Source organism: Octodon degus, unplaced genomic scaffold (genome assembly GCF_000260255.1).
Source record: "Octodon degus isolate 3935 unplaced genomic scaffold, OctDeg1.0 scaffold00009, whole genome shotgun sequence".
Lineage (NCBI taxonomy): Eukaryota > Metazoa > Chordata > Mammalia > Rodentia > Octodontidae > Octodon > Octodon degus.
Window position 1 is genome coordinate 11,729,626 of NW_004524585.1, and position 27,141 is coordinate 11,756,766.

The 27,141-nt window shown below is 36.7% G+C and overlaps 1 protein-coding gene across 7 annotated transcripts in view; it reads left to right on the forward strand.

Annotated features, from left to right (window-relative positions):
• The window catches only part of Ppp1r12b (protein phosphatase 1 regulatory subunit 12B), a 237,878-nt gene that overhangs the window by 37,478 nt on the left and 173,259 nt on the right, over nt 1-27,141 (forward strand). For all 7 annotated transcript variants that reach the window (XM_023708000.1, XM_023707991.1, XM_023707997.1 and 4 more), the window contains exon 2: nt 20,866-20,996. In XM_023708000.1, coding sequence (XP_023563768.1) covers nt 20,866-20,996 — 131 coding nt within the window. The remainder of the gene's footprint in view (nt 1-20,865; nt 20,997-27,141) is intronic.

Genomic DNA, 27,141 nt, shown 5'->3' on the forward strand with positions numbered 1-27,141 from the left:
TGATGATAGTAATGATAGTTTATAAGCTTGCTTGAAGAATTAAATGACTTAATATATGGGTCAATACTTAGCCTTAGTAAGTACTCAATAAATACTAACTTAATAATACTATAAGTATCTACTGCTACCTCCACTACTGCTACAAGGTAGGAAACCAAGAAATTCGATGAGATTTCTGTAGCTTTCTACTTCAAATCACTCTACCACTGCCTGGAGCATTCTCCTTTCCTTCTCTCTCTGATGCAATGGCTATTTTCCCATCTGAGACTAATCCTTTCATCTTTGTTTTGGAATCTTTCTCTGTATACTTCCAATCTCCTTTCAACCTTGCCCTTCATGTGAACTTCCAAATGTTATTAAACATGTTCTTGTCTCTTTTGTTATACCCTTCATACCTCTGTGGCCTCCAATTATCACTATCTCTTTCTTCCCTTTCTTAGCCATATTTTTCAAGGCTTATCAAGTAGTTTACTCCTCACTCTTCACTTATTTATTTATTTATTTATTTAGTATTTAGTACAGGATCTACAGGGTCTCACTATGTAGATTGGACTTGAACTCATAGTGATTCTCCTGTTTTCAGCCTCCCAAGAGCTGGAATTACAGGCATGCACCACTGAGGATTGAACCCCCGGCTCTGCATCTGCTTACGCAGGCACTTTTAATCTGCTGAGCTATATGAAAGTATTTCCTCTTGTTAATGTTTCTGTCACCTTCCAGGTTCATCTCTTGGATTCTTCTTTTTTTTTTTTTTTTAAGTATTTAGTGCAGGGTCTACAGGGTCTCACTGTGGTAGATTGGACTTGTTAGTGATTCTTTTGTTTTCAGTCTCCCAAGCACTGGGATTACAGGTGTGCGCCACCACGCCCAGTCTCAATCCCATCTCAGTGCGCCCCAGGGGCAGAGCCAGCACAGCTTGCCGGGGATCAAACTCCTGCCTCTGTGCTCTGCCTAAGCAGGCGCTTTAGTCTGCTGAGATGTCTGGCAGGCTGTTCATTTTATTTCTATCTTTCCTTTGCCACATCACTGTACTGAAACACTTTGGCTAAGGTCCTCAGTAATATCATTACTATTCTGTCATTTCTTTTCTTCAGTTTACTTGACTGTCAGATCAGCCACTCTTTTTCTTGAAACCCTTTTATACTGTCATAGCTACTTTCTCATTGCTGAGACACTATGCTCAACACAAGCAACTTAAAGGAGGAAGGATTTCTTTCAGCTCATAGTCTTCAGTTCCCTGTAGACTGGCTCCAAGCCAGGGAAGCATGGCAGAGGGAATTGGCAGAGGAGAAAGGACTCATGGCATGGCAGCAGGAAGCAGAGAGCCAGCAAGGAAGGAGGAAGGATGTATGTAGAAACCCTACCAGCCCACACCCACCTTTTCCCACTGGGCTTCACCTCCCAACATCTCACCCAGCTATAAAGTCCTCAGTGGACAAACTCAGTGTCACACAACCATAGTCCAGTCACCTCCCCAAAGCCCCACCTATGAGCAGATGAAGCTTTAAGGGTATGTCTAGATATGTCATAACACATACTTTGGCTTCCATGATAAATTCCTCTTTTCTGCTTATTCATCCTTTTCTACATGATTTTTATTTTTAAATGTATTTGGTTGTTACAGGGTCTTACTATGTAGTTTGGACTTATAATGATTCTTGTTTTCAGCCTCCCTAGGACAGGGATTACAGACATACCCCACTATGCCCAGCCTGCTCAGCCTGCCCTGGGGATGGGGCTGGCACGGCATGTGGTACAGAGATTGAACCTCAATCCCTGTGCTTGCCAGAGCTTGCCTAAGCAGATGCTTTAGTCTGCTAAGTTATCTCGCCAGCCCTCTACATAATTTTTATTTTTATTTTTTTTGGCGGAATCGGGGATTGAACTCAGGTCCTTGCGCTTGCCAGGGAAGCGCTTATTCCACTGAGCCATTTCCCCGGCCCCTATAATTTTTAAATGCTGGACATTTCAAAGCTCAGGGCTAGGCCATCTTACTTCACTTTCTTCTCGGCTCTTGTCCTTATGCCCAACTTCAAACATTCCCCCAAACCATTGACTGTTATCACCATTATTTATTTTTAATGTCTTTATTTATTTATTTTATTGTTGTTTTAATGTATTTGATTATTGTTTAATATATTTAATGTATTAGGATCTCCCTACACAGCTTGGACTCTTGGTGATCTTTATGCTTTCAACCTCCCCAGTGCTGGCATTACAGGTGTGCACCACTACGCCAACTCTGGCTGGTTCAGCCTGCCCTGGGGGCGGGGCTGGAGCAGCATGTGGTGCCATGGAATGAACTGCAGTCCCTGTGCTCTGCCTAAGCAGGTGCTTAGTCCACTGAACTATCTCACTGACACCTCTTTATTTTTTTAAAGATACATGAGAAGGATTTATTAGAAGTAGATATAGGATGCATGCAAGAGTGGAATGCAAGTGGTTACTCAAAGAAATGAGGCATCTATTACCATTAATCTTTCCTTTCCTTAAAGAACTTTTAGCAAGACCAAAGATAATACATTTGAAATTTGAAGTACTTCTTTTTTTAGTTATGAATGTATCCATGACTTTCCATATTGTTAAATAATACCATTGAGCAAATACATGTTTTCTGTATGTATAGCACTATTTCAAGTTCTGGAGTTACAAATTAGTAAGTCATAGTCTCTGTATAAAAGGAGTCTGGTTGGGAATTGACCTATTAAATATAATTTCAAGCCACCCGTGCCAGTGCACAGCTGTAATTTCAGCACCCTTGAAGACTCAGGCAGGAGGGCTGCAACTTTGAATTCAACCTGGTAGTTATGGGTTATGTCTAGTCCCCCCAAAGCCTCATGCAGTCATGGGGTGGCTTCTGGAGTTTGTGAGTGATTATTGTGGGTGTGGATGCTGTACCTGCCCTGGGCAGGTAATTTGCATTATGATGTAAGGAGAGGAGAGGCTAGCTAGCTGCCTGAGCTGCTGCCACTTCTCTTTGCTCTCTGCTCTTTGCCATCACCATGAATGGTTGATGTCTGCTGTGTGCCACTCTGCCTTGGAGCCAGCTGAGTATGAAATGAAACCTCCATTGACTGTGAGCTAAATAAACCTTTCCTTTCCTAATTTTGGATGTCAGGTACTTGCCCCAGCAACAAGAATAACTGAGACACTTGTCAACATAGCAACTTAGTGAGACTTTGTCTCAAAATAAAAACAAATGTGGTAAAGCTCAGTATAAAGGCACTGAGTTCAATCTTCAGTACTACAAAATAAAGCAAACAAACAAAACACCACACACACTATAAAATCAGTAGCTGGGGATGTAGCTCACCGGCACAAGCATCTACCTAGCAGCCCCCCCAGTGCTGGAATTACAGGTGTGCACAACACACCCAGACTCTTTCGCTGGCTTTTCACACCCTCGGGGTGTGGCTGGCAGGGCATGTGGGACCAGGTATGGAACCTCTGGTCTCTGTGCTGTCCAAAGCACTTAGTTCGCTGAGCTATCTCACCAGCCCTTGGCCTTAGGGAATTGAACTCAGGCCCAAGCCTTTGCCAGTTAGTGATTAACTTTTTTTTTTTGTGATTGATTATTGTGGGAATGAATGCTGTACCTGCCCTGGGGTAGGTAATTTGCATTATGATGTAAGGAGAGGAGAGAAGTTAGCTAGCTGTCTGAGCTGAGTTCAATTCCCAATTCAAAGAAGAAACATTGTACTGCATCAGTGATTGGAAACATGTGGTAGTGGATTTTATATATAATAGGTTGGGCGGTACAGTCTAGTCAGTCTTCATAGAAAATGTGATGTGTGACTATACTCTTGATGCCATGCAGGACCTTTAAGTGGGAAAGTACATTCTGGACAGAGAAAGGGGCATATATATATGTGTGGGGGAGTATAAAAGTATGGCACATTGTGGGAGTGGTTTTTAATAGCTAATAGCCATAGACAGGAACAGTTATTCCAACTGCTATATCCATGTTAAGCCACACAGTCCTCATAACAATTCTAAGATATAAAATGTTACTATAATTCACATTTTAAAGATGAGGTAATTGAGACACAAGAAAGTCAAATAATTTACTCTAGGTCTTGTGGTTATTAAGTTTCACAGCTGATATTTGAATTCAGATATTTTTCCCCCAAAGTTCTAGGGGACCCCAGAACTGGTCCCTTGAAACTTTTTACTTTTTTTCATTTTGAGAGAGGGCCCCCTTAAGATGCTTAGGTTGTTCTTAAACTTGCAGTCCTCCTGCCTCAGCCTCTTGAGTAACTGGAATTACATGTGCATGCTACCATGCTGGGCTGAACTGAGCCTTTCTGACCAATGCTTAACAAACTATAGCCTATAGGTCAACTCTAGCTTGCTGTTGATAAAAGTTGCAAGTTTAGTTGGGCTTTGGATTTTTAATTATTTAGAATATCAAAGTATAATAGTTTATAACATGAAACTTGTGTGAAATTCAAATTTTTGTGTTCATAAAGCTTTATTGGAACATTCATTTTTTAACTGTTGTCTCTGGCAGAGTTGCATGTTTCTGAGTGCCTATGACACACAGGCCTAAAACACTATTTGACTCTTTATAGGTACAGTTTTACCTGTCTCTGCTCTAAATCAGCATGCTATATTGCCTCATAGTACATTTTGCTTTATTAAATAACAGTATACATTAATAATACTTGCATTTATTGCCTTAAAAAATCTGTCTTCATGTTTCTCTCCTGTGTCCTTATATCAACCCTAAAATGAAAGGAAGACTAAGTTTGGTGCCTTCCCTGGTATAGCCAGGAAACTTAGTCTGGGCTGTGACATCAAAGTGAGACTCTTTTGCCTGTACAGTATCTTCTAATGGCCCCATCCTGTTACGAAATTTGCCCTCTACCTCTGTCCTAGATAGACAGCTGCTCAGAGTTTGGGCTTGAGGCCATTCCATAAATAAGACAGTTCAAAGAGATTGAAAAAGCAAAGTAATGCACACTCTTTCCTTAACCTTCAGTGCCTTTTCAGCAGCATCTGAAATTTTGTCTGGGTGAAGAGTTCCAAGAGGCTTGGATTTGATTGCAGAAAAGCAAGCATCTATTATCGAAGGAGACGAGGGCACTTCTCATTCTCATTTCCATAAAAAGATGCCATTGCATTGCCAGGCAGTGTGGAAGGTCTTTGCCTTAAAAGAGGATCTTTCTCAAGTTTTTATCTGTCCATTCTGCTTTTTAATTTTTTCTAGGCTTAGGAAAACACTCTTTTGCCAGTTGAACCACAGCTTTCTCGTTAGCCTCAGCACTTAGCATATCAGGGAGAGTAGCATATAACTGCTCTGTAGGTGAGCTCAGAGAATGTTTGTGTTATTTATTGTCTGGATTGTTCATTCCTTTTCCCCTCTTCTAGGATGTAGCAGCTTGAGGATTGAACTATTGGCCATATTTCTTATATTATTGAGCTTGTTACTTTTAGAGGTTAAAAAAATTGTTTAGATAGATCTTTAAAGTCAGTCCGTCAGTCAGTCTTTTCTCCCTTCCATCTTTGCTTCCCTCCCTTTCTCCTGTGTCTTCCCTCTCCCCGTCTGTATGTGAGCGCATGTGCTCATGTGTATTTGTGTATTACTGAAGATTGAACCTGGGGAGCACTGAACTGTTTCCAGAGCCACTTAATTTTATTTCAGTTTATTTATTTGGCACAGGGTTTCGCTACACAGCTCAGACTCATAGTAATCCTCCTGTCTCAGACTCCCCAGTGCTGGGATTATAGCTACCACATCCAGTTTTGGTGACCTGTATGGCATGTGGTACCAGGGGTTGAACCTGGGTCCTGGCACTTGTCAGGCAGGCACTTAGACTGTTGAGCTATCTCCCAGCCCGCCATTTTTATTTTGTCTTTTTTTTTCCATTTATTATTTATTTATTTTTATTTTATTTTAATTTTTTAATAGATTGCAAATTGAAAATAAATTATTTACAAACATAAATGAACATAACAATAAAAATTGTCTAAAATAAAAATGAAGAATTTACACATCAGTCATATAGTTCACTGTGTCAAAACCAAGAAACTTATATTCATACAATTAGAATTCTCAAAGTAGAAAGGAGTAGGCAATAAATATTTAAAGATTTAAAATTTCTGAATTTAGTTCAACTTATAATACTGCATTTCCAAGAAAAATGAACCTTTTTGCACAAGAAATTTAAATAAAATTATAACCAAGATACACAAAAATGAAATTGTCCAAAACTTATTGTAAAGAAAAAAATCATTAAAGCATATACATAAAAAATATTAGCTATGGAGGAACAAAATTAAATAGCATCTTATTCCATTAGAAAGAAAAAAAAAGGACCAAGTGTGTAGGAAACTAGACTAATTAAAGGACTGAAAGAAAAAAAGATCTGTCCTCTTTGAATTTTATACTTAGCAAACATACCTTTGAAAACTAAAAGTAAGATTTTCTAGTTATACAAACTTGAAATATTTTAATACCTCCAGAAGTAGCATATAGGAAATAACAAAGAACATAATTCAAAAGGCAAGAGAAATTGCAGTATGCTCCTAACACCATTTTTATTTTGAACAGTCTTGCTAAATTGCCCAAGCTGATCTTGATTTTGGACTCTTCTTGCCTCTGTCTTCCCAGTAGCTTATATTACAGCTGTGTGCTACCACATTTGGTTTCCAAAAGTCTTAACTTATATTGTCTTCTCTTTTAGTTGGTGAGTTTATATTACCAGATACACTGACTTGGTTCTATACAGATTTGAACTATTAAGGCCCAATAGAAACAAGATACAGCATTATGAAAAGTCTGCTACATTTCTGTGTATAGCGTTTCTTTGGCACAAACAGTGCTGATCGGAGCAGTGTAGAAGAACATTTCTGTATCCAAATGTCAGATGCTTCAGAACCAACTCAAGCATCTGTGGTAATGGCTAGCAGGTGATAGACATTTGTCCAGACTTGATGAATGCATATTTTATTTTATTTTTTGGCAGAACTGGGGATTGAACTCAGGCCCTTGTGCTTGCCAGGGAGGCGCTTATTCCACAGAACCATCTCCCCGGCCCCATGAATGCATATTTTAAATTTGTGGTTTTCACTGTATATAAATTTTATTTCAAAAGAAAAATAATTCTGTAAACAAGTACTGAACTCTAGTTAATGATATATGTGATAAAATACTTGGAAAAATTATTTCTAATATCTGAAATGCAATAATAGATGAAGGGTTAGATTAGCTGAACAAGTCTGGTAGAATTCTAATGATGAACTTGAGCTTGTGGGTCATATTGATGCTCACTGTGAAATTCTTTCAACTTTCTGTATGTTTGAACCTTTTGGTAATAAAATATTTTTGGAAAATGCCTAAAGAGATGAGCTGGTGATGTAAATCAATAAAGAAGGCTGAGTATAACACAGTAGAGGTGTTTGAGCCTAGAGCATTGGGATACTCAGGCTCTGCTTTAAAGAGGCAGCTATTACTTAATTCCACATAGTCGTTACTTTGTGGAAACCTGGCTCCAGTATTGTCAGATGTTCTCTCTTTCTTCCCTCCCTCAATCCCTCCCTCCTCTCTGTTTGTCTGTCTCTCTGTGTCTGTCTTTCTGTCTGTCTCTGTCTCTGTCTCTGTCTCTGTCTCTGTCTCTGTCTCTGTCTCTCTGTCCCCCCTCCCCCCAACAGGGTTTCACTGTGCATTTCATGCTGGCCTTGAACTCATAGCGATCGTCTTGACTCAGCCTCCTGAGTGCTGCAATTACAGATATTCTCATTTTTAAAAAAGAGTTTCAAATATAGAATTTTTTATTTTTAAAATACTGTATGAACTAAGCAGTATTTTAATTTATTTTTGGTGTGAAGTATAGCCTTTTATTTTATTTTACACTGTCTGTTTCACTAAAAAAGTTTTAAATTTGTGTTAAACTAGTATCTTACTAGTTCTGCCAGACTACTGCCACCATGTATAATTTTTTGTATTTTTAAAACTTTTTTAAGGGGAGAACAAAACAAAAAAAAGATGCAGAATTTCAAAATAAGATGATAGGAAATTAACAATGGCTATTATACAGTGGTCCCTCACTTATTGTGAGGTTATGTTTTAGACACCCCTGTGATAAGTGAAAATCAGTGAAGTAGCCACATTATATTTATTTTAGTATTTATACATATTTTAAGGTTTTATAAATCCTTCCTACACTCTTATAAACCCACACTTTTAAAAACACTTCTAATGTTCTTAACCATTTTCTAAACTGGTAAACCTACACAATTTTAACACATAAATAGAGTATACTGCAAAGTTTCATGATATAGCGAAAAATCCACAATAAATAATTTAGATTAATATTTTTTAAGACCCTGGAAACAGACTGGTGAGATAGTTCAGCAGACTAAGTGCCTGCTTATGTAAACGTACAGACTGGGGTTTGATCCCCATACCATATGCCAGGCCAGCCCCGCCCTGGCGCGGGCTTGCTGAGCTGCTGATGGAGACTGAGTGTAATCCCAGCTGTGGAGACTGAAAACAGGAGGATCACTACACGTCTGAGCTGTGTAGCGAGACCCTGTAGCAAATACATTACACAAAGAGAGAGAGAGAGAGAGAGAGAGAGAGAGAGAGAGAGAGAGAGAGAGACAGACAGACAGACAGACAGACACAGACACAAAGAGAAAAGAAAAAGAAAGACAGAAAAAAGCCAAGCCATGAAACAGTGAGTCTGTGAAAGTCAAACCATGAAATAGCGAGAGACTACTGTGTTGCATATTGTTATCTTCAAAGTAGTTGCTCAGATTATCAGGTACAGGCATGCAAAATTGGTCATACCATATATGTACGAATTGTTCATTTCAGTGAACTAATAGAAATTATATAGTATCTTAGCTATCTTCTGTATACATATATTTTTTAAAATTACCAACTATTTTTTTTTTCCGAGAGATCTCTCACTGTGTTGTCCAAGCTGGCCTCAAATTTTCAGTGAACCTCCTGCTTCAGCCTCCCAAGTGCTCAGATTACAGGTGTAAGCTACCATGTCTGACTACCAAATATTTTTCTATTTCAGATATTTAAATTTTTTTTTTTTTTTTTTTTGAACTGGGGATTGAACTCAGGCCCTTGTGCTCTCCAGAGAAGCACTTATTCCACTGAGCCATCTTCCCAGCCCCCAGATATTTAAATTTTAGTGAAGAAACTTGGGGTGTTCTCTTGAGTTGTAATGTCACCACTGTCATCACTGACATGTGACTTTATGACTCCAGCTGCAGCTGAGGCCTTATACTGTAGCAACCTCAGTTCCCCTGCTGTGTGGCCTGCTGTACAATAATGTTCCTCGCCAGGCCCATGCCACAGTATTCATGACACTAACCTAAGCAAGACTTTGCTGTGGATCAGGGAACAGCTGTGAGGTTGTGCTGGTTGGCATTGATTTCTTTGGCCTCTCTTTAGGGTTATTTGATATGGAAAGAGCAGCAGCAGTACATGCTAGTTTGCTGCTCAGATCCAGTTCCAGAATGTAAGTCACTTAGGCTTTAAGAGAAATTAGCATTAAATGGGAATCAAAAACAGAAAAGACTTCCTTATATTTCCTGTTTTGGCTAAGCAGTATCACAACCAGGGTCTTACACTCTTAATCTCTGTGCTTTCCTTTCACACTGCCATTCTAATGAATCACTCTGTTCTGTTCATTCTATCTCAGGAGGGCTTCTCGAATCCATCCCCACAGTCTCCCTGCAAGTACCTTACTACGAAACCTCATACTCTTCAGCCTGGGTGACAGTTTCCAAAGTGGTGTGTTAGTCATGAATTTATCCTGCCAGCAGTTCTGTCTTCCTATTCCCACTGCAGCTATCATTCTCAGATATAATTTATATATCACTCTCCGGGGTAAAAACTTTGACAGCTCCCCATTGCCGACAGCATGAAGGTAAAACTATCATAAATGGGATACAGGGATCTTCGTAGTATCAGTATCTGTTTCCCATTAGCGTATTTATAAAGTACAAATTTCTCACTGGCAATCAAAGATCTACTCCAAATCCTATGTGTGTCTCCATACCATCTGAGTACAAGAATGCCAAATTCTTATCATTTTGAAAAACTATTATTTTTCCTGTGCTTCAGACATTCAATAAATGCCTCTTTGCTTCAGATTGTTTTTATCAATGTCTTCAGTAGCTAACTTCCTTATCATAGGTAGGTTATGTACATTCTCACAAGTGTTTGCTATCACCCTCAGAAGAAGTTGGTGGCTTATTACTCTGTACTGTAGCACTTTATACGTATCTCTTATTTTGTATTAGAGTAAGATCCCTGTTGCATTATCATTTTATGTCTGTTCTTGAGTTATGCAGTGCTGTACAATTTTTTTATGTCTGTATCACTGAGGACTATGTCTGCTGTAGTATAGAATTTCATTAAGTATTTATTATGTGATTAAATGGATATAGTCAGGGAATATTGATTACTGAGACAAATTTTCAACCAGTTTTTTGGTAACGTGGGACAGTGTTATATCTGGAATATAAATTTGTCTTTTTGGAATTCATGTTCACAATAAAAATAAGCTCGATGGGCCTCTGTACAGCCAATGACTCTGTTATGGTTAAACCTCATCTGTAGCCCTGAACTTCTTTACCACTTACAGTCGTCAGTGACAGAAGTCCTGACTGTTATGGTGCATTTTCTCTAATCTTAATTTAAGTTCACTTTTTCTCTTATTATTTAAACTTGACTATGATCTGTTTGCATCTACCAGAATTCACATAGTTTGTATTGTATTTAGGCTTAAGTTTATCATTATTGTACTACCCTGATAATTCTCATAGACCATACAAGGATAATAATAAATAATAGCAACTAACTACATATCACTTAACTATGTGCTAGGAATTCAACTCTGTTCAATGTTTTTTATATGCGTTACTCATTCAGTCCTAACTGTAACCCCATTGCATAATTATGGTGATTATATGATAATTTTATAGACAGGAAGCTGTAGCATATAAAGATAATTTGTTCTGAGAATATACAGCTAACTGGTAGACCTAGAATTTGAACTCAGAAGTTGTATTTTATAGTCTGTGCTTATTAATTAATTTATTTATTTTAGTGCCAGGAATCAAACTCAGGACCTCACACTTGCCAGGCAGGTGCTATCCCACTAGCAGTATCCCTGACATAGTCTGTGCTCTTGAATCAACATTCATTTATAAGGTAGGTTACATAACTGCTTTTTCTATTATATTTTGCCATATAGTACATGGAATAGGGGAAGCATGACAGTAAGTGCTACGGGCTAGTCTATTACTTTGTTGCTTGCATTCCTTACCAATCTCAGATTTTAGAATTGCCTTCCTTCTTTTCCCAGGATTGACAGTCATGGGGCATTGCCCATGCTGTAGCTTTCAGGCTGTACTTTTGTGGCTTGTGAAACACTTGTTTATCAGCACAGAGTGATCTGGAATTAAATAGAAGAATCCTTCTCCATGGAACAGCAATTTAATCTACATGCCAAGTTGGCAGCAGTGAAGACCTTTGGCGGTGGGCTGTGGTTAAGACAGGTAGCCAAGATATGAGGGAGGGTTCTAATCCAGACTCATGCTAATAAACAGTGATAACCAAAGCACTTTAGTGGTATCTTTGTGTTTTACATTTAGCCTACTTAAGAGTGGCCAACTCATCTACAAATTGGCCATATTCTTCATATAAAACTTTTGGACGACTAGACTAATATCCAATTACTCCATATATGTTAAAGTTATTTTTAGAGAGACGGTATGAAGCATTAAAAATATTCCATGAACTACATGGTATCTTGACCCTAGCTCATTATCTTTATTTTGGACACCTCTAGGTAAAAAGCATTTAGGTGGTTCTGCAATTGAATACATGGCTTTAAATAAGTCATTTAACTTCTCTGGGCTAGGTTTCTCCATCTTTAAAATGAAAAATCCCAATTCTTATTATTCTGTTCTTAGGTTTGTCCCTCCTTTTACAATTTTATTGTGGTTCTGGAACTGAATACATGGCTTTAAATAAGTCATTTAACTTCTCTAGGCTAGGTTTCTCCATCTTTAAAATGAAAAATCCCATTTCTTATTATTCCGTTGTTAGGTTTGTCCCTCCTTTTACAATTTTATTAGGCAGACATTTTTCCAAAGAACTTTTCTGATCAATCTACAAGAAACGATTCCATTTCTTAGTGTTCAGGTAACTTGAGAACTTATACTAACATATCCCTAGAGAAAGTTGTACTGGAATTTTTAAAAATAGGCCTCATTTATTCTTTGCCCTAAAATTAGGATTACCAATGAGTATCAAAGTAGACATTTGGAGGTTGGAATTATATATCTTCTATGTGATGAGCTCTGAGATGATTTTATTTTCTGGACCTTTCTTCGTCATCTTTCCCCTCAACTTTAAAAATCTGTCTTGATGACAAGAATGAGATCCAATATATAGAACTTTGTATAGTAAAAAAGTTACCAAGGTACCACATGTAAGACAACATTTAGATGGATAAGGCATGAGAAACAGAGAAGGCTGAGGGGAACATTAATTTAAGGGTAAGGGCTTGGGGCATTTAGAGCAGACCTTGAATCTAGAATGAACATATTTTTGAAACATTAAGTGTTGTTAACTCTTAGACAATATGATACTTGATCTTAATCAAGAGAAGATGTGCTCTGGTCCCAGTTTGTAAGCATTTGCAGTCTTGGGTAATATGCTGGTTTACTGAGAACAAAAATCCTAGTCAGTATTATATGCTATGGAAAATTCTTTACTTCTGCTCTCTGCCTTGGCTGTCTCTGTTGAAAGGCTACAGATCTGTATCCAGAGCCTGCTTGATCACTGAGTGTATAATCAGATATAGTTCTCACCCTCGATGGAGCCAAACTCTCTTTGCCAGTGGGGTTGTGAGTCTTTCACATTGAGCTGACAGTTTCTGGGGTCACTTGTCATGTTGGAGCAGACTGCTATTAGAGTTTTCGCTTACGCAGTAGTTACGTTATATCATAGTTGGAATGGAGAGACAGGTACTTGGAAGGATCGGTTCAAGCACAGGATCAGTCAGTCTTAACTGCTAATGTACTAAAGCCTTGTCATAGTGATTATCTGCTGATGATGGAGATTCTCAAATTTATTGACTCCTTTATCACCTTTAATTTATTTGTGTATTTTTTTCCCCTTTGGCATGTGATGAGGCTACCTAGTTGGAGCAGGGGAACTTTAAGCTTAGAAATGTTTGTTTTACAGAGAACTTACCAATCAGTACTGCTATCCCAATTTTAGTTTCTGTCCAAGCCAGAATATGTTCAGCAAAATGTCTAATGGGAGGACCATAGTTAGATCTTTCAGGGCTTGCCCATTTGAGCTAAATACTGGTTAAAACAAAAATAAAGATGAACTTAAAAGAAAAAAAAATGAAAACAAAAAACCTTTCTGTTTAACATAGTTGTCTTTTCAAAAGTGATGTAATACATTTTTTGACTATTTTTATCTGGCAGAGAAGGATTCAACCACTGCTGATATTTTTGGTTAATAGCAAGGAGTTAGGACATGCCATACCTTTCAGATTTAACTCATTCTGTGTCACTTGTACTGTTTCCTGTGGCTTCTGTAACAAATTACTGCACACCTGGTGGCTTACAACAACAAGGCATTATTCTCTCCACATCCAGAGGCTGGAAATCTGAGATTGAGGTTTTAGCAGCACAATACTCTCTCTGGAATATATCATGTATGTACCATATCATGCTTATCCAATCTGTCCGTGTGCTTTTGGATTGCTTCCACATTGTAGTGATTGTGAATAAGGCAGCTATAGACACAAGTATATAAATATTTCTTTGAGATTCTGCTTTAAATTCTTTTGAATATATGCCCTGACTTCTGTTTTTGAATAGAATAGAAATAATACTTATTATAGTGTTGATTCTGTTTTCCATAGAGGCTTTATCATTTTATGTTACCTTTAATAGTGTCCAAGATTTTAATTTTTGTGTATTCTTGTGCATGTTATAACAGCACATATATTAGTTTCTCTACATTCTTGCCATCCTTTTTTCTTCATCTTTTTTGGGACAGGAACTTTCTATTCAGTTTAGGCTGGCCTTGAGCTCACTTTGTATCCCAGGCTGGTTTCCAACTCACAACCATCTTCATGCTTCAGCCTCCCAAGTACTGAGATTACAGACATGTGCCACCATGCCAGGCCTTTGCCATCATTTTTGTTATTTTCTGTTTTTTAGAGAGTGGCCATCCTAATGGTTGTATGGCATTGTATTTGATTTGCATTTCCCTAATGATTATTCATGTTAACCATTGTTTTATGTACTTTTGGTCATTTATATAAACATGGTGGCAGATCTAGTTGAGTCTTCTGCCTTTTTTAATTGGATAGAATTTTTTAATGTTGACTTTTAGGGATTCCCTATATATTTCAGATATTAATCTCTATCAGATGCATGGCTTGCAAATCTTTTTCCCTTTTCTGAGGACTGCCTATGATCATTGTTAGTGTTTTCTTGGTATACTTTTCCAACACTTTGATAAGGATGATTTGTTGAAATCAAGGCAAACATGGTGTGAAAAAAAAAGAAAATCAAGTAAGTGTTAGGTTGCAATAAGTTGAGTTTCTGGTGTAACAGCTGCCCAAGCACATGGAACAGCGTTTTGTGAGAGAGTTGTTTGCCGGCCAAAGCAGGTAGTATTGACATTATTCTGAAACACAACAGCAAGGTCAGCTCTTAAAGTCAGCACTTGGTAGTAGTGACAGTTGCAGGCTATTTTGGGAACCAAGGAGACTTTGTTTTGTAAGATCTCTGTGCACTCCTAGATTTAACTCAGGCACAAATTGTTGCTTTAGTAATATCAACCATCCGCAATTTTCGCCTTTGACATGTAGAGAGCAATATTAGGTACAGTAGAAAGATCACAATGCTCTTTCCCCATTTATTGGTAAAAGTAAATATTGTCTCTTGGAGAATTTGTCTTTGCCAATGAAATATGGCATGCCTGTTCTAGGAGAAAGTTTAAACTTATTACCTGCCAGTTATTTGTGTAGATCTTTTGAACTGTTAAATCATATCTTTATTTCTTAGGGAGCCGAAGACAAATTGTTACTTTAGTAATATTCCGTGTATCTCCAGGAATGCAAAGTAGGAAGAAATGGACTTAAGTCATAGTAGGAGAAATTTATGTTACTGGCAAAGAAGAATTTCTCCATGTTATGTGTAATATCAAATGCATATTTAGTCTCCTTTCCAAGAAAAGAAAAAAAGGTCTAGTATAGTTTTGGACAATGACGTGATGTTGGAGTCCATGGTCCTGGAGAGATTTACAGATGGATGAATCTGCTCATGCACCATGCTTCAGTCATGAATGAGTCAGCAGCACAGCTGCAGATGGAGTGGGCTGAAGGACATCTAAATTTAGTCATTATTCATTTGAGAAGGTTTTCAGGGCCTATTTGTCTCTCATCTTTGCTTTAGTCATAGCCCATCTTCTGTAGTCAAAAAAAAAAAAAAGAGGAGCAAGAGCATCCCTCCATGGTATTTCATGAGAATAAATTGTGTTGATCAGTATAGAATTGATTACAAGCATAATTCTTTTCCAACTGAACCAGTGTACATACAATTGTATTCCCATATCTTAGGAACCCATAGTACTCTGAAAAGTAAAAAGTGAATTTTCTGTGGTTAAGTTTACAAATAAGGTCCAAAATCTTGCTAGTTCAAAGACATTTTAAATCAAACTGCTTTTCTCCCATAATATACTAGAGGTAGAGGCTGGGTGTGATTGTTTAGAAATCTTAGATGTGTACAGGTCCCCCCACCCCCATGGGGAGGGCTGGATTGCTATTTGTTAAATATGAAAACTGAACTAGTGTTAGCTTACAAATGTCAGGAACTATTCCAAGGATGGGTGGGAAGTTTTCCCAGTGTTCTAGATGAGTGTACTCATATTACCTAGGTTAGCTCTGCTGCTCGTGGTTATATGCATTGGTAGAGCTGGTATCTAAATGCTGGTCTGTTTGCCCCTAAAACTAATGCTTTTAACAATTATGGTCCTTCATTTTGTATGGGATGTAGAGAATGATTTAGGCAGTTGAACTATTTTGTTTTCTCAAAAATAACTCTTCAGAGATTGATGACCTGCCAAATTACATTTCAGATTAGGCCAGTTTCTTATTGTCGTTCTCTCAGACTTCCTTACAGTATCATTCTCCATAAGCCTACTGTGTCAAGGATTAGAAATCTATGGACAGCAATGTCACAAAATTGAAAAGGAAGAAAACTGAACTAGTGAAGATTAGAAAGGAAAGAGAGCCAATAAGAAGAAAAAAGAAAAAATTAAGTCTCTTCTTTTTGATATCTGGACTAGCTGGGCTTATATATTAGGCCTTCTGGAATTTGGCTTTTGCCATCTTTAGCAGGCACAGAATTATCTTGAAAACAATTGGCTTTTTTTTAAACAATTGGCTTTTAAAAGTCTGCCTGGTGGTGGTATAACAATCTGGGATAAGATTTTAGACTGCTCTTTTTTTGGAGCCAAAGACTTTTTGCAACCAAACAAGAAACAGTTGACCCTACTGTCCTGGGCTGCCCAAATTAAGATAATACATTTATTATGTGTCTTGGTTATCTTTCTGATTGCTGGAATAAAATATCTGACATATACAACTTATAGGAAAAAAGGTTTATTATGGCTCATGATTTGAGAGATTTCAGTCCATGGTCAGCTGGCTCCAAGGCAGAAATATGGACAAAGAGCATGTTAGAAGCAAGCCTGCATCACTCACGGCATCCAGGAGGCAGAGAACAGGGAGAGAGCCGGAAGAAGAGACTAGGGACCAGATATATTCCCCTGGGCCATGCCCATGTGTCTAACCCAGACATATCCAAAAATATATTCTACTGATCTAGATTTCTCAAGCCAATCAAGATTAACCATTACAGAATAGGAGTTACTATTCAGAGCAGAGTGTGTATGATATAGTTCCTAAAATAGTCTTCTTGGATTGCAGTACTCTTTTGGAAACTGCCCTGAGTGTGTCATTTAGAAGTTTATGTGTTGAAACTTCAATTCCTTGATGCAGAAATGTTGGGAAGGGGGTTACCTAGAGAGAGGTGCTTGGGTTATGGTTGGAGTTTTCATTAATGAATTAATGCCTTTATTCTATGGGAATGAGTTATAAGTTCAGCCTCCTTTTCTCTCACATTCCTGCTTGCCTTTCCACTTTTTGCCATGAGTTGGAATAGCACAAGGCTCTAACAGTCTTGAACTTCTTAGCTGCCAGGGCCATAGGTCAAAATAAACTTCTTTTCTTTATAAATTACTCAGGTATTCTATAATAGCACCAGAAAACAGATTAATTCACTTCCCAATTTTCACTTGAAGTTTTATAGTATTTAGTAAATACTCTGCAGTGAGTTGGCTGGACCTTCTTACAAATTGACAAACATGATATATGCCTAATGATAAGCATAATTATAAAAACTTTAATATTTTATGGATAATCTTTAAGTTTTATATGTAAAGAATGTAAATAGAGAGTGCTTATGGAAGTTAATAATGCAAAGGTTACATTTATCATAGAAGAAGTGTAATTTCTAAAGCTGCTTGTTGAAAAAGGGATTTATGAATAATGGCTAGCTTATTGGAACTTAAAAGGTCAAGTTAGAGGAATTATATTGTATCAAGTCAAATCTAGGCTAATGTGTTTATGGTTGGAGTTTTCATTAATGAATTAATGCTTTTATTCTATGAGAATGAGTTATCAGTTCAGCCTCCTCTCTCACATTCTTGCTTGCCCTTCCACTTTTTGCCATGAGTTGGAATAATCTCAGTTATTTAAAAAAAAAGTATCAAATGATTAGGGGAAAATTAATAAAGGTGCTTTTTGTATCCTGTTAGCTAATTAAATTTTCACCTAAGTGGGTGTGGTGGCACATGACTATAATCCCAGGACTTGGGAAATTGAGGCAGGAGGTTCATTGCAAGTTCAAGCCCTGCCTGGGCTACAGAATGAGTTCAAGGCCAGCCTAGAGCCTCTCAAAAATTGTTTTCACTTAAATTGAATTTTTATCCATATTCTTTGCTCTTAGACAGGTTTGGCATGAGGTTCATTTTTAAATTTTTTTTTTTTTTTATTTTTTGTATTTTAGGGAAGGGTCTACAGGGTGTTCAGAGTTTGACTACTAGATCAGACTCATAGTGATTCTCCTGTTTAAAGCCTCCCAAGTGCTGGGATTATAGGTGCATGCCACCACACCCAGTCTCAATTGCCCTTTCAGGGTGTCCAGGGAGTGGGGCCGGCACAGCAGGGATTGAACCCCTTGGCCCCTCGCCTCATTGCAGGCACTTTAATCTGCTGAGTAGCAGAAAAGTATAAAAATAAGGTATGAAAAGTAAAGCCATATTAATAAGCTGAGCTGTGAAAGGCTCAAGTCAACAACATCTTACATTGGCCGTCTTATGGATGGCACACTACTATTATGGACTACTGGACTACATTGGATTATTTTGCTGAATTTACATAACTACATTATTTAAATGGCAATGGAATACCCATTTCTGACAAAATTAAACAAAAAAAGGGGATACAAATGAAGACCTGTTTTTGTAACTGTATATACAAAATAGGATAGATATACAGTTGCTTTTTCTTAATTCAGTGAGAAGAAAGATTTGTACTAAGAGTGTTTGGGCAGGATATCATGTCTGCATCTTGTACTATGAATAACCACTATGAAGACAACAATATGCAGTGTATTAATTGTTGAAACTGTCCTATTAATCGGTTTTGAAACTGTCTCATTGCTATTTGTTTCTCAATAAAATTAAAAAAACAAATCCACTGAGCTATTTGGCCAGCCCTTGAGGTTTACTGTTAGAGGGAATTACCTTAAGTTTTTTTGTTGTGTGTACTGCTTGGGTACTTTATTTACAGAGATCCTCTCAAGGTCTAACTTGAATACTTTCCACAGTGATCTAGTTATTCATTATCACCATAAAATACTTCTTGGTAAACCTAGTAGAAGACAGTAGTTTTCAAACTGTTTGACATTCAAATTCATTTACACTTAAAAGTTTATTCAAAACTCCCTCAATTTATTAAGGACATTGTTTATATTTGTTGTTATATATTATTGAGAATTATATTGCATTGAAAAAATATAGGTATTCAGTTGAAAAATAATAGTCCATTACATAATAATATAAATTTCATATTTTAATTAAAAATAACTATATACTTTGAAAGAGGAGTATTTTGATTGCTTACTCAGACAAATGTGGGTGTTGTTCTTGTGTACTATATAAAAACTCCAAGTGGTGATTTCTTACATACTGACTGCAGTGTGGAAACAGAAACCATATTAATGGACTGGTCTTATTCTGTTCCATTAAAAATTTGTAAATCGATTGAATCTTTTACTCATGATTCTCTAACACCATGCATTGGGTTATTAGGAAAATATGGTTTTAGTTGAGTTTAGCAGACCTTTCAAATGTAAACACATTTCTCTCTGTAATGTCAACAAATTATCCTTATTGTTTGATAGTCCCATTGTGCTCATGGTGTTGACCAGGTTTTCCAAAATTCCAGTTTTCCTTTGCATGACAAAGTTTTATCATTGACAAAAAAAATGGTAGTTGTTTTCTTTGTGGTGACAGGCTCACTTTGCTCATTTCGAGTTTGAATAACAGTCAGCAATTCTTTTGAAGCAATAGTGTTTTATGAAAAAAGTAATTAGTTCATCTTGCAAGTCAGATAAGTGCTTTTTCCTAGCAATGGGCACACATTTCACTTATAGCAAAAGTGCAAGTATACTTCCCTTTTTATCACACAATATTTAAAAAGCTTATACTATACTCAGGGATTTAGATGAAGGAAAATTAATTTTTACTGATTCATTTACATTATTCTTACGTGGAGTTGGCTTCTCTAAAAGCTACTTTATTTGTGCTAATGCACTGCCATTTCACTCACTATTGTTTTTGCATCATTAGTGCCAATGTTAACACAATCAAAATGCAAATAACCTAATATTATTGTGACATCATTTTTATTTGGCTAGTGAATTCTTCCTCTATAAAATTTGTAAGTATTTATTTACTTGAAGGAAGATGTTCATAGGCAAGTTTTAACAAGATAGCCTCTTTTGTTTCTAGATCCTGAATTATCCCGGCTGTTTTTAGAAACATCCAAACCTGGATAATGATTACTTTTGTCAATTTAGGCCTTCTGCCTCCTTTTTATTCTATAGTTGTGTCAGGGCAGCTTTTTGGTTTTTGTACATGTCATTGTGGTGCTTGTGGTTGTTTCTTAAGGGGTCTAAAGCCTTTATTGAAAAAGGTTTTGTGCTCCACCTCTAATTGCTCGTATGAAGTAGGCAAATAAAGATCATAACTCTAAGCTATAAACATATTTTTCTGTCCAGAAATTGTATTTCTTTTACCTGAAATGAGCCTCTTGCTCTTTCTTACCAAAAAATATAAAAAATTCTAGCAGTCCTAGATTTTAAACTGTAATTTCCCACTGAGAAATTTGCATCAGAAGCTACATGATTTTTTTCCTTTTAAAATTCATAAGCAAATCAGTGTATCAGATTTCTAACATGTTCTTGTCTTTGTAATATAATGGTAAAACACTTTGCTCACTTATATCACTTTAGGCATCTCTTTTATAATTAATCCTGTTAGTGCTCTTACTACAATAAAAAATATTCCCATAGTACTTGTAGGCTTGGAAGTCATGCTATAGATATTTAGTATAAAAGAAGTGAAAATTAATATATTACCTGAACTGCTGAGCATTGTCAGTGTCCAAAGCAATGCCTGGCACACACTAGAACTCAATAAATAATTATTGAATGGGCTTTTCTTTTCAGGCCTGTATTGATGAAAATTTGGACATGGTGAAGTTTTTGGTGGAGAACAGAGCCAATGTAAACCAGCAAGACAATGAGGGCTGGACACCTCTTCATGCGGCAGCTTCCTGTGGCTATCTCAACATAGCAGAGTGAGTTTCTGTTTGGGTTTGATAGGAGGAATAGTCAATTTCTCTTCTGCTGTTAAATTTCATAAGTAATTATAATGTGTTTTAAATTATAAAAATGGAAAATTGATTCTAAAAGTGCTAACTGATACTGTGTTTTTACATAGCTGTTAAATCCACATTTTCTTAGTTGAAACTTTATTTTCTGTTTTCAATTTATATTTGCTGGGATATATATACACAAGATTTGTCTGGTGAATGGGATTCATTCATTTCTGAACAGCTGAGCAGACCTGGAGATATTTTCTGGACTTCTTTATAAACCTAGATATTCTTTATAAATAATTTCAGTAACTTTAAAAAAAAAACAAAAAAAAAAACTTACTATAAATGATGGTAGAAAATGGGCCAGGGATATAGCATAGCATCACAGTGCCTGCCTGGCAAGTACAAGGTCCTGAGTTCCATTCCCAGTACAAAAAAAAAAACCCCAGCCTGGTATGCTAGTCATATCAGTCCTCATGTAGTTAGTAGTAGAAGAAAGAGCTCAAACTTGTCAAACCAAGGAAAGTTGGCCTGTGTTATCCATGCTGGCAGAATGAGTATATTTAATAAGATACATTAGTAGCTACTAATCTTCATGACAACTAGTTGTGCCCCCTTGGGCAGAAGAATTTTGACCACATAGTGCTTGGATATAAGCAATAATAAACAAATGTCTGTTCTATGAAGGAATGATCAGCGAGCTTATTTTTAAATAAGAAGGAGACTTTGGCAGTTGAAATATCTTTAACATGAAGCAAGTGCATGTATTCTAGATGAAGGTAAATTTAAGTTGATATGGCAAACTCCTTAAATGAAATCATGATATTCTATGGTCATTTGAAAATCAGATTGCTTAAGATAATTTTCAATAATATGATTAGTTTTCATTACATTTCTTCTGTTCAGCAAACAGCAAGGAGAATTATGTTGGCAGCCATGAAAAGGTTTGAAATGATTTCCCACCAAATATGATTTGCCTAGGATTCGTGGAGAAACCTAAGTCACTGGAGTTGATGTTGAGCCATGGATGCTCAGAGGGAGAAGTTAAAGCGACAGTTGGGGCCAGAGAAATCATGTGTAGCAGCACTGGTGTTTGACTAGGTTGCTTGTTCAAAATAGTGGATGACTGGATTGTCCCAAAGCCAAGAAAAATGAATAATGCAGGTTTTTTTTTTTTTTTTTTTTTTTCCTGGTACCGGGGATCAAACTCAGGACCTTGCACTTGCCAGGCATGCACTCATGCCACTGAACTATCTCCCAGGCTCTGAATAGTGCAGTTTTCTTCACTCATCATTCCTCAAACTCTTATAAATTAGTATAAGTCAGTTAACTCCTGGTCTCCTATGCTATTCCCATTTTAGTCTCATAGAAAATGTTCTGATTTCAGTTTTATTCATCATTGCCACCATAATGATGTTTAAGAGGTAAAATGATTTCTTTGTCAACTTTGATTTTTCTTAAAACATTTACCCAAGAGACATAAAACATATCGGCTCATCACTGACATTTGATTATTTATTCATGTGGCATGTTTATGACATTTGTGCTACCAAATCTTAATATAGTCAAGGTTCTCTTTTTTTCAAGATTTTTTTCCTCACTTTTCCAAGGAGGGCCTACACTCCTATTTGCCATTATCTTCCTCTGTGAAACTGGTGCAGAAAATGAAGCAACACTTTCTACAGTTTTTTCTGTAATTCTTCTTTATAGATGACTATAGTTACTTAGGAAATAAGTTCAGAACTCAGCAGTCTTTTGCTCAAATAAATCTCACTTTGAATGAAGTAAATCAATCAGTTACTACTATTTTCTCCTACAGATCATTACAAGTTGGACATAAGGAAGTTTGACCATTGAGTAAGATGATAATAGACCGAAGTCCACGCAGAGGTGGAGTGGTGGTAGCATCAACTTTATCTTTCAGGGCCCGGGAGATAGCTCAGTGGAATAAATGCTTGCCTGGCAAATGCAAGGTTCTAAGGAGAACCTAAGGAGAGTCACATGGAGAGAAAACATTCTCTCAGGCTTTCACAGAGAGCAAATTGGTCAAGCAATGGCTGTGACTCAGCCACATGGCTGACACTGACAAAAGATCTACAAACTGTTATACAGGGTTTCAGGGTAAATCCTGAGGGGATTTGACTGACCTTGTCAGATACAAAAGTTACATTTTTTTTTATATAGGTCTTGCTTTATCTTGGCCTTAACCATCCAACAGAAAAGTACAAAACCGAAGTGTAAAAAGTAAAGCCGTATTAATATGCTGAGCTATAAAAAGCTCAAGTCAACAACTTCTGACATTGCCAGCCCTGCGGATAACCCACGATTATTATGGACTACTGGATTTGTTGGATTACTTTGCTGAATTCACACACAAACAATATTTGAATGGCAAGGGAATACCCATCTCTGACAAAACTAAACCAAAAAGGGGATATAAGTGAAGGACCATTTTGTAGTTTAAAAAATATATATATATATATATATGTATATATATGTATATCTGTATACAAAATAGGATAGATATACTGCTACTTTCTCTTAGTTCAATGAGAAGAAAGATTTGTACTAATAGTGTTTAGACAAGATATCATATCTGCATCTTGTACTATGAATAACTACTACAAAGACAACAATATGCATTGTATTAATATTGTAACTGCCCTACTAACCTATTTTGAAACTGTCTCAATGCTGTTTCTTTCTCAATAAAATTAATATTAAAAAAGAGAAATGAAGTTCTGAATATAAAAAACTGTCATTATGCACATTATTATTAGACAAGTTTTGGTTTAATATCATTTTTATTTGCAATGTATGACATTAATTTTTTATGCAGTAGGAAAGAATCTGATTATTTGTATTTATTCAACTTGGTTGCTTTACCTTAGGGCCAATAAGAGTAGTTTAGATAATATCAATCCATAGTCATCTTGTCACTTTTCTTTTTGTATTGTAAGATTTTGTATTCTTAGTCCCAAGATCATTAGGAACTCAAACTTTCAAGGAAGTGGAAATGAGTAAAAGGTAAATCGGGTTTCCAGGGAGAATCAAGTATATTGTATTTCATGCTCCATGATAATCCTTTTGTCTTATGTTTGTAGTTTGTATGATACATCAAAAAAAGAGACTTTGAAGTTGTTTTTTTCTCATTTTAATTAGTGTTCAGACTTGACACTCATTATTTGGGTGGCCTTCTATTTTTATTATGACCACTGTTTAACTTCAAAACAGCAGAGTAACCTAAGACTATAGCATTTGGTTTAGCTTTATAGTTTATTGAGTTGATAATTTATTCTGAGTTTTTCTTAATTTTCATTTGCTTTCTTTCTCCCTTACAAATAGTAACAAAAAGACTTTTTATCAGTGATGCATTAGTAAGGGTGGTAAGGATTGGAAGGACAAGGATATATATGTGATGAGCTAATGGTAATTTCTGAGCCTCTGGGCAACTATAAGGATTCTCAGGTAAAATAGATACAGTTTCATAGGTGGATATTTATTCTTCAGGCAGAAGTGTAAAACTGAAGAGGTGTTTTTTGCTTTTTTTTCAGTTTTGTTTTGTTTTTGGTACAGGGTCTCACTATGCGGTTTGGACTCATAGTTATCCTCTTGTCTAAGCCTCCCCAGCACTGGGATTACAGGGATGCACCACCATGCATTTGGGATTCCAGGGCTGGCACAGCATGCAGTACTAGGGATCAAACTCTGGACCTTGCACTTACAGGCAGGCTCTTAGATCTCTGAGCTATCTCCCCAGACATTGTTTTCTGAAATTGAAGAAAATGGAAAAATGGTGAGCCAGATTATTTTCTAGAAATCAGTCCTTTTTTTTTTTTTTTTTTTTTTTTAATGAGCTTAAGAACATGTCAGAGAAGGAAAAAATAGAGGCCTGTATACCTTTGTTGTTTACTTTTCTCTCATTGCTGAGACAAAATACCTGACACCCAATATTAAGAAAGGAAAGGTTTATTTAACTCAGTTTGTGGAGGTTTCAGTCCATAATCAGCTCCAAAGCAGGGTAGCATGGTGAGGGGCAATTGCTCAAGGTAGCAGAAGACAGCAAAAACAAGAGCAGAAAAGGAGGAGCAAGCCTCTTTTCCTCCTTTCTATTGTATGCCAGCTACCTGCTCCTTGGGCAGGTATAGCACTCATGCCATTTCTGTGCCCTCCTTTTGCACAGATCAGGATGTTTACAAAGTACGGACTCTGGCCCCCTGCCGAGTTACTTACTTAGGCTTCTAAACTTCTCAAGTTGACACAATGAATCAACCATAACAATACCCAAGTGACATTGTGGCTTGATCCGCAATGGATGGGTAGATGTTAGAGCAAAAAGCTAAAGATAGTTTCATTTAATTAAAACAGTATGTATGGAATTCTAGGAGAAAAAGAAGTGCCAGATACCCTGGTAGTGATAACAGCAAGGAGGACACAGTTGTTGCCTTCTGATAGTTTCAAGTAGTAGAGTGGTTACATTAGAGTGTAGTGTATGTCATGACAGAGGTCCAGAATTAGTGTTGAGGGCTAGGATGGCAAAGGTTTCTTGAAGACAAAAGTATTTTAAGTGGATCTTGAAAGATGTTGAAGATATCTACAAGAGAAAAGACAAAAAAATATGTTCTGTTCAGTTACAGGAGACAGTTTGAACTAAGGAGAAATTCTGAATGAAAGTATGGTATATTTTAGCTAGTAAATGATTCCTTTGATTAGAATATACAGTTTGATCCAACCAACATTTATTATGTGTTTGCAGTGTATATTATTTGTATTTTGTTTGGGGGAGGATAGAGAGGTGTAGTTAAATGTTCCATTAGCCTGAAGGGAAGGAACCAGAAGAGAGGAACTATTGAATTATGGAGTATTGAAGGGGTCTTTGATAGATTTGAGAATACAGATAGAAGGAGTTTATTTTGAAATTGAAAAAGGTATTTCATCCTCTAAGATTGTGAGGCGAAGAATAAAATAGTTGAAGAGTAGGTGAACTGTGAATGCCTTTGGGCTTTCTGTTGTGAAATTGACCTATGAATTAACAAGCATTTTTTGAATTCTGTTATACCAAGTTCTAGACACTGAGAAAGAAAACACATGGTCTTAATCTAATTTTTATTCTTTCTCCTCTATCGATTCTTTGAATAAAGTGGCTGTATATATATTTTTAAATTATCCTATAATGCCTAAAATATGTTTCTTTGAACACAGTGGTGGAAAACTAAATATTTATGAAATTGTTAATGGATTAAAGGAGAATATGTATAACTTTTCTTTCCCCTTTAAATATTTCTGAATGAATATTTTTTAGAATTCTCAGAATTATTGAGATACTCACTGACCCAGAAACAATTTGAGCTAGAGACAAGGTGAACTAGACTTGTTCAAAATACTAGTGATAGGGGCTGGGGAGATGGCTCAGTAGAATGAACAAGGGCCTGAGTTCAACCCCCAGTTCCGCAAAAAAAAAAAAAAAAAAACCAAAAAACTAGTGATAGCCTTCGCCATTTGTCAGTTGTGTGATTTTGAGCAAATGACTTACTGTGTGTGAAACTCAGTTTCTTAAAGTGTATATATAGGGAATAACAGTACCCACACTGCTTATTCATAATCTTGCCTAAGACATAGGATATCATTTTTTGTGATCGTACCTTGAAAATAAAAGGGATCCATGTAAGTTATTAAAATTATCAGCTTATTCCTTCTTTAAGGTCGAGTATTCTGTGTGGATTTAGATCCTAGCTAGCATTTTGATGTTTCTTCAGTGATCTGGTTTCCCCCAAGAGTACAGAAATTTTAAAGAAGATAGCCATTGAAGAGTTTTGTGGAGGTATAATTTAGGAGGATTCATGTAAATTTTAATACATACTTTATTCTTTTTACCCACAGAACACTACTTAATAACCTCTAGGGTAGCACCAGGAATGTTTTATGAGAAGTAATTATTTACATAATTCCTAAGGGATTGCTTTCATTCCTAGAATTCTAAGTGCAGTAGGTCCATTTGGGAATCTGTGCCTCTGGAATAGGTGAGTTTTAAGGGCTACATGCCTTCACTATGGGATTTACAGAGTGTTTTGATACTTCCTGGAAGTGAAAGTGTAGGGGATAGGAATACAGATATGAAAGAAAT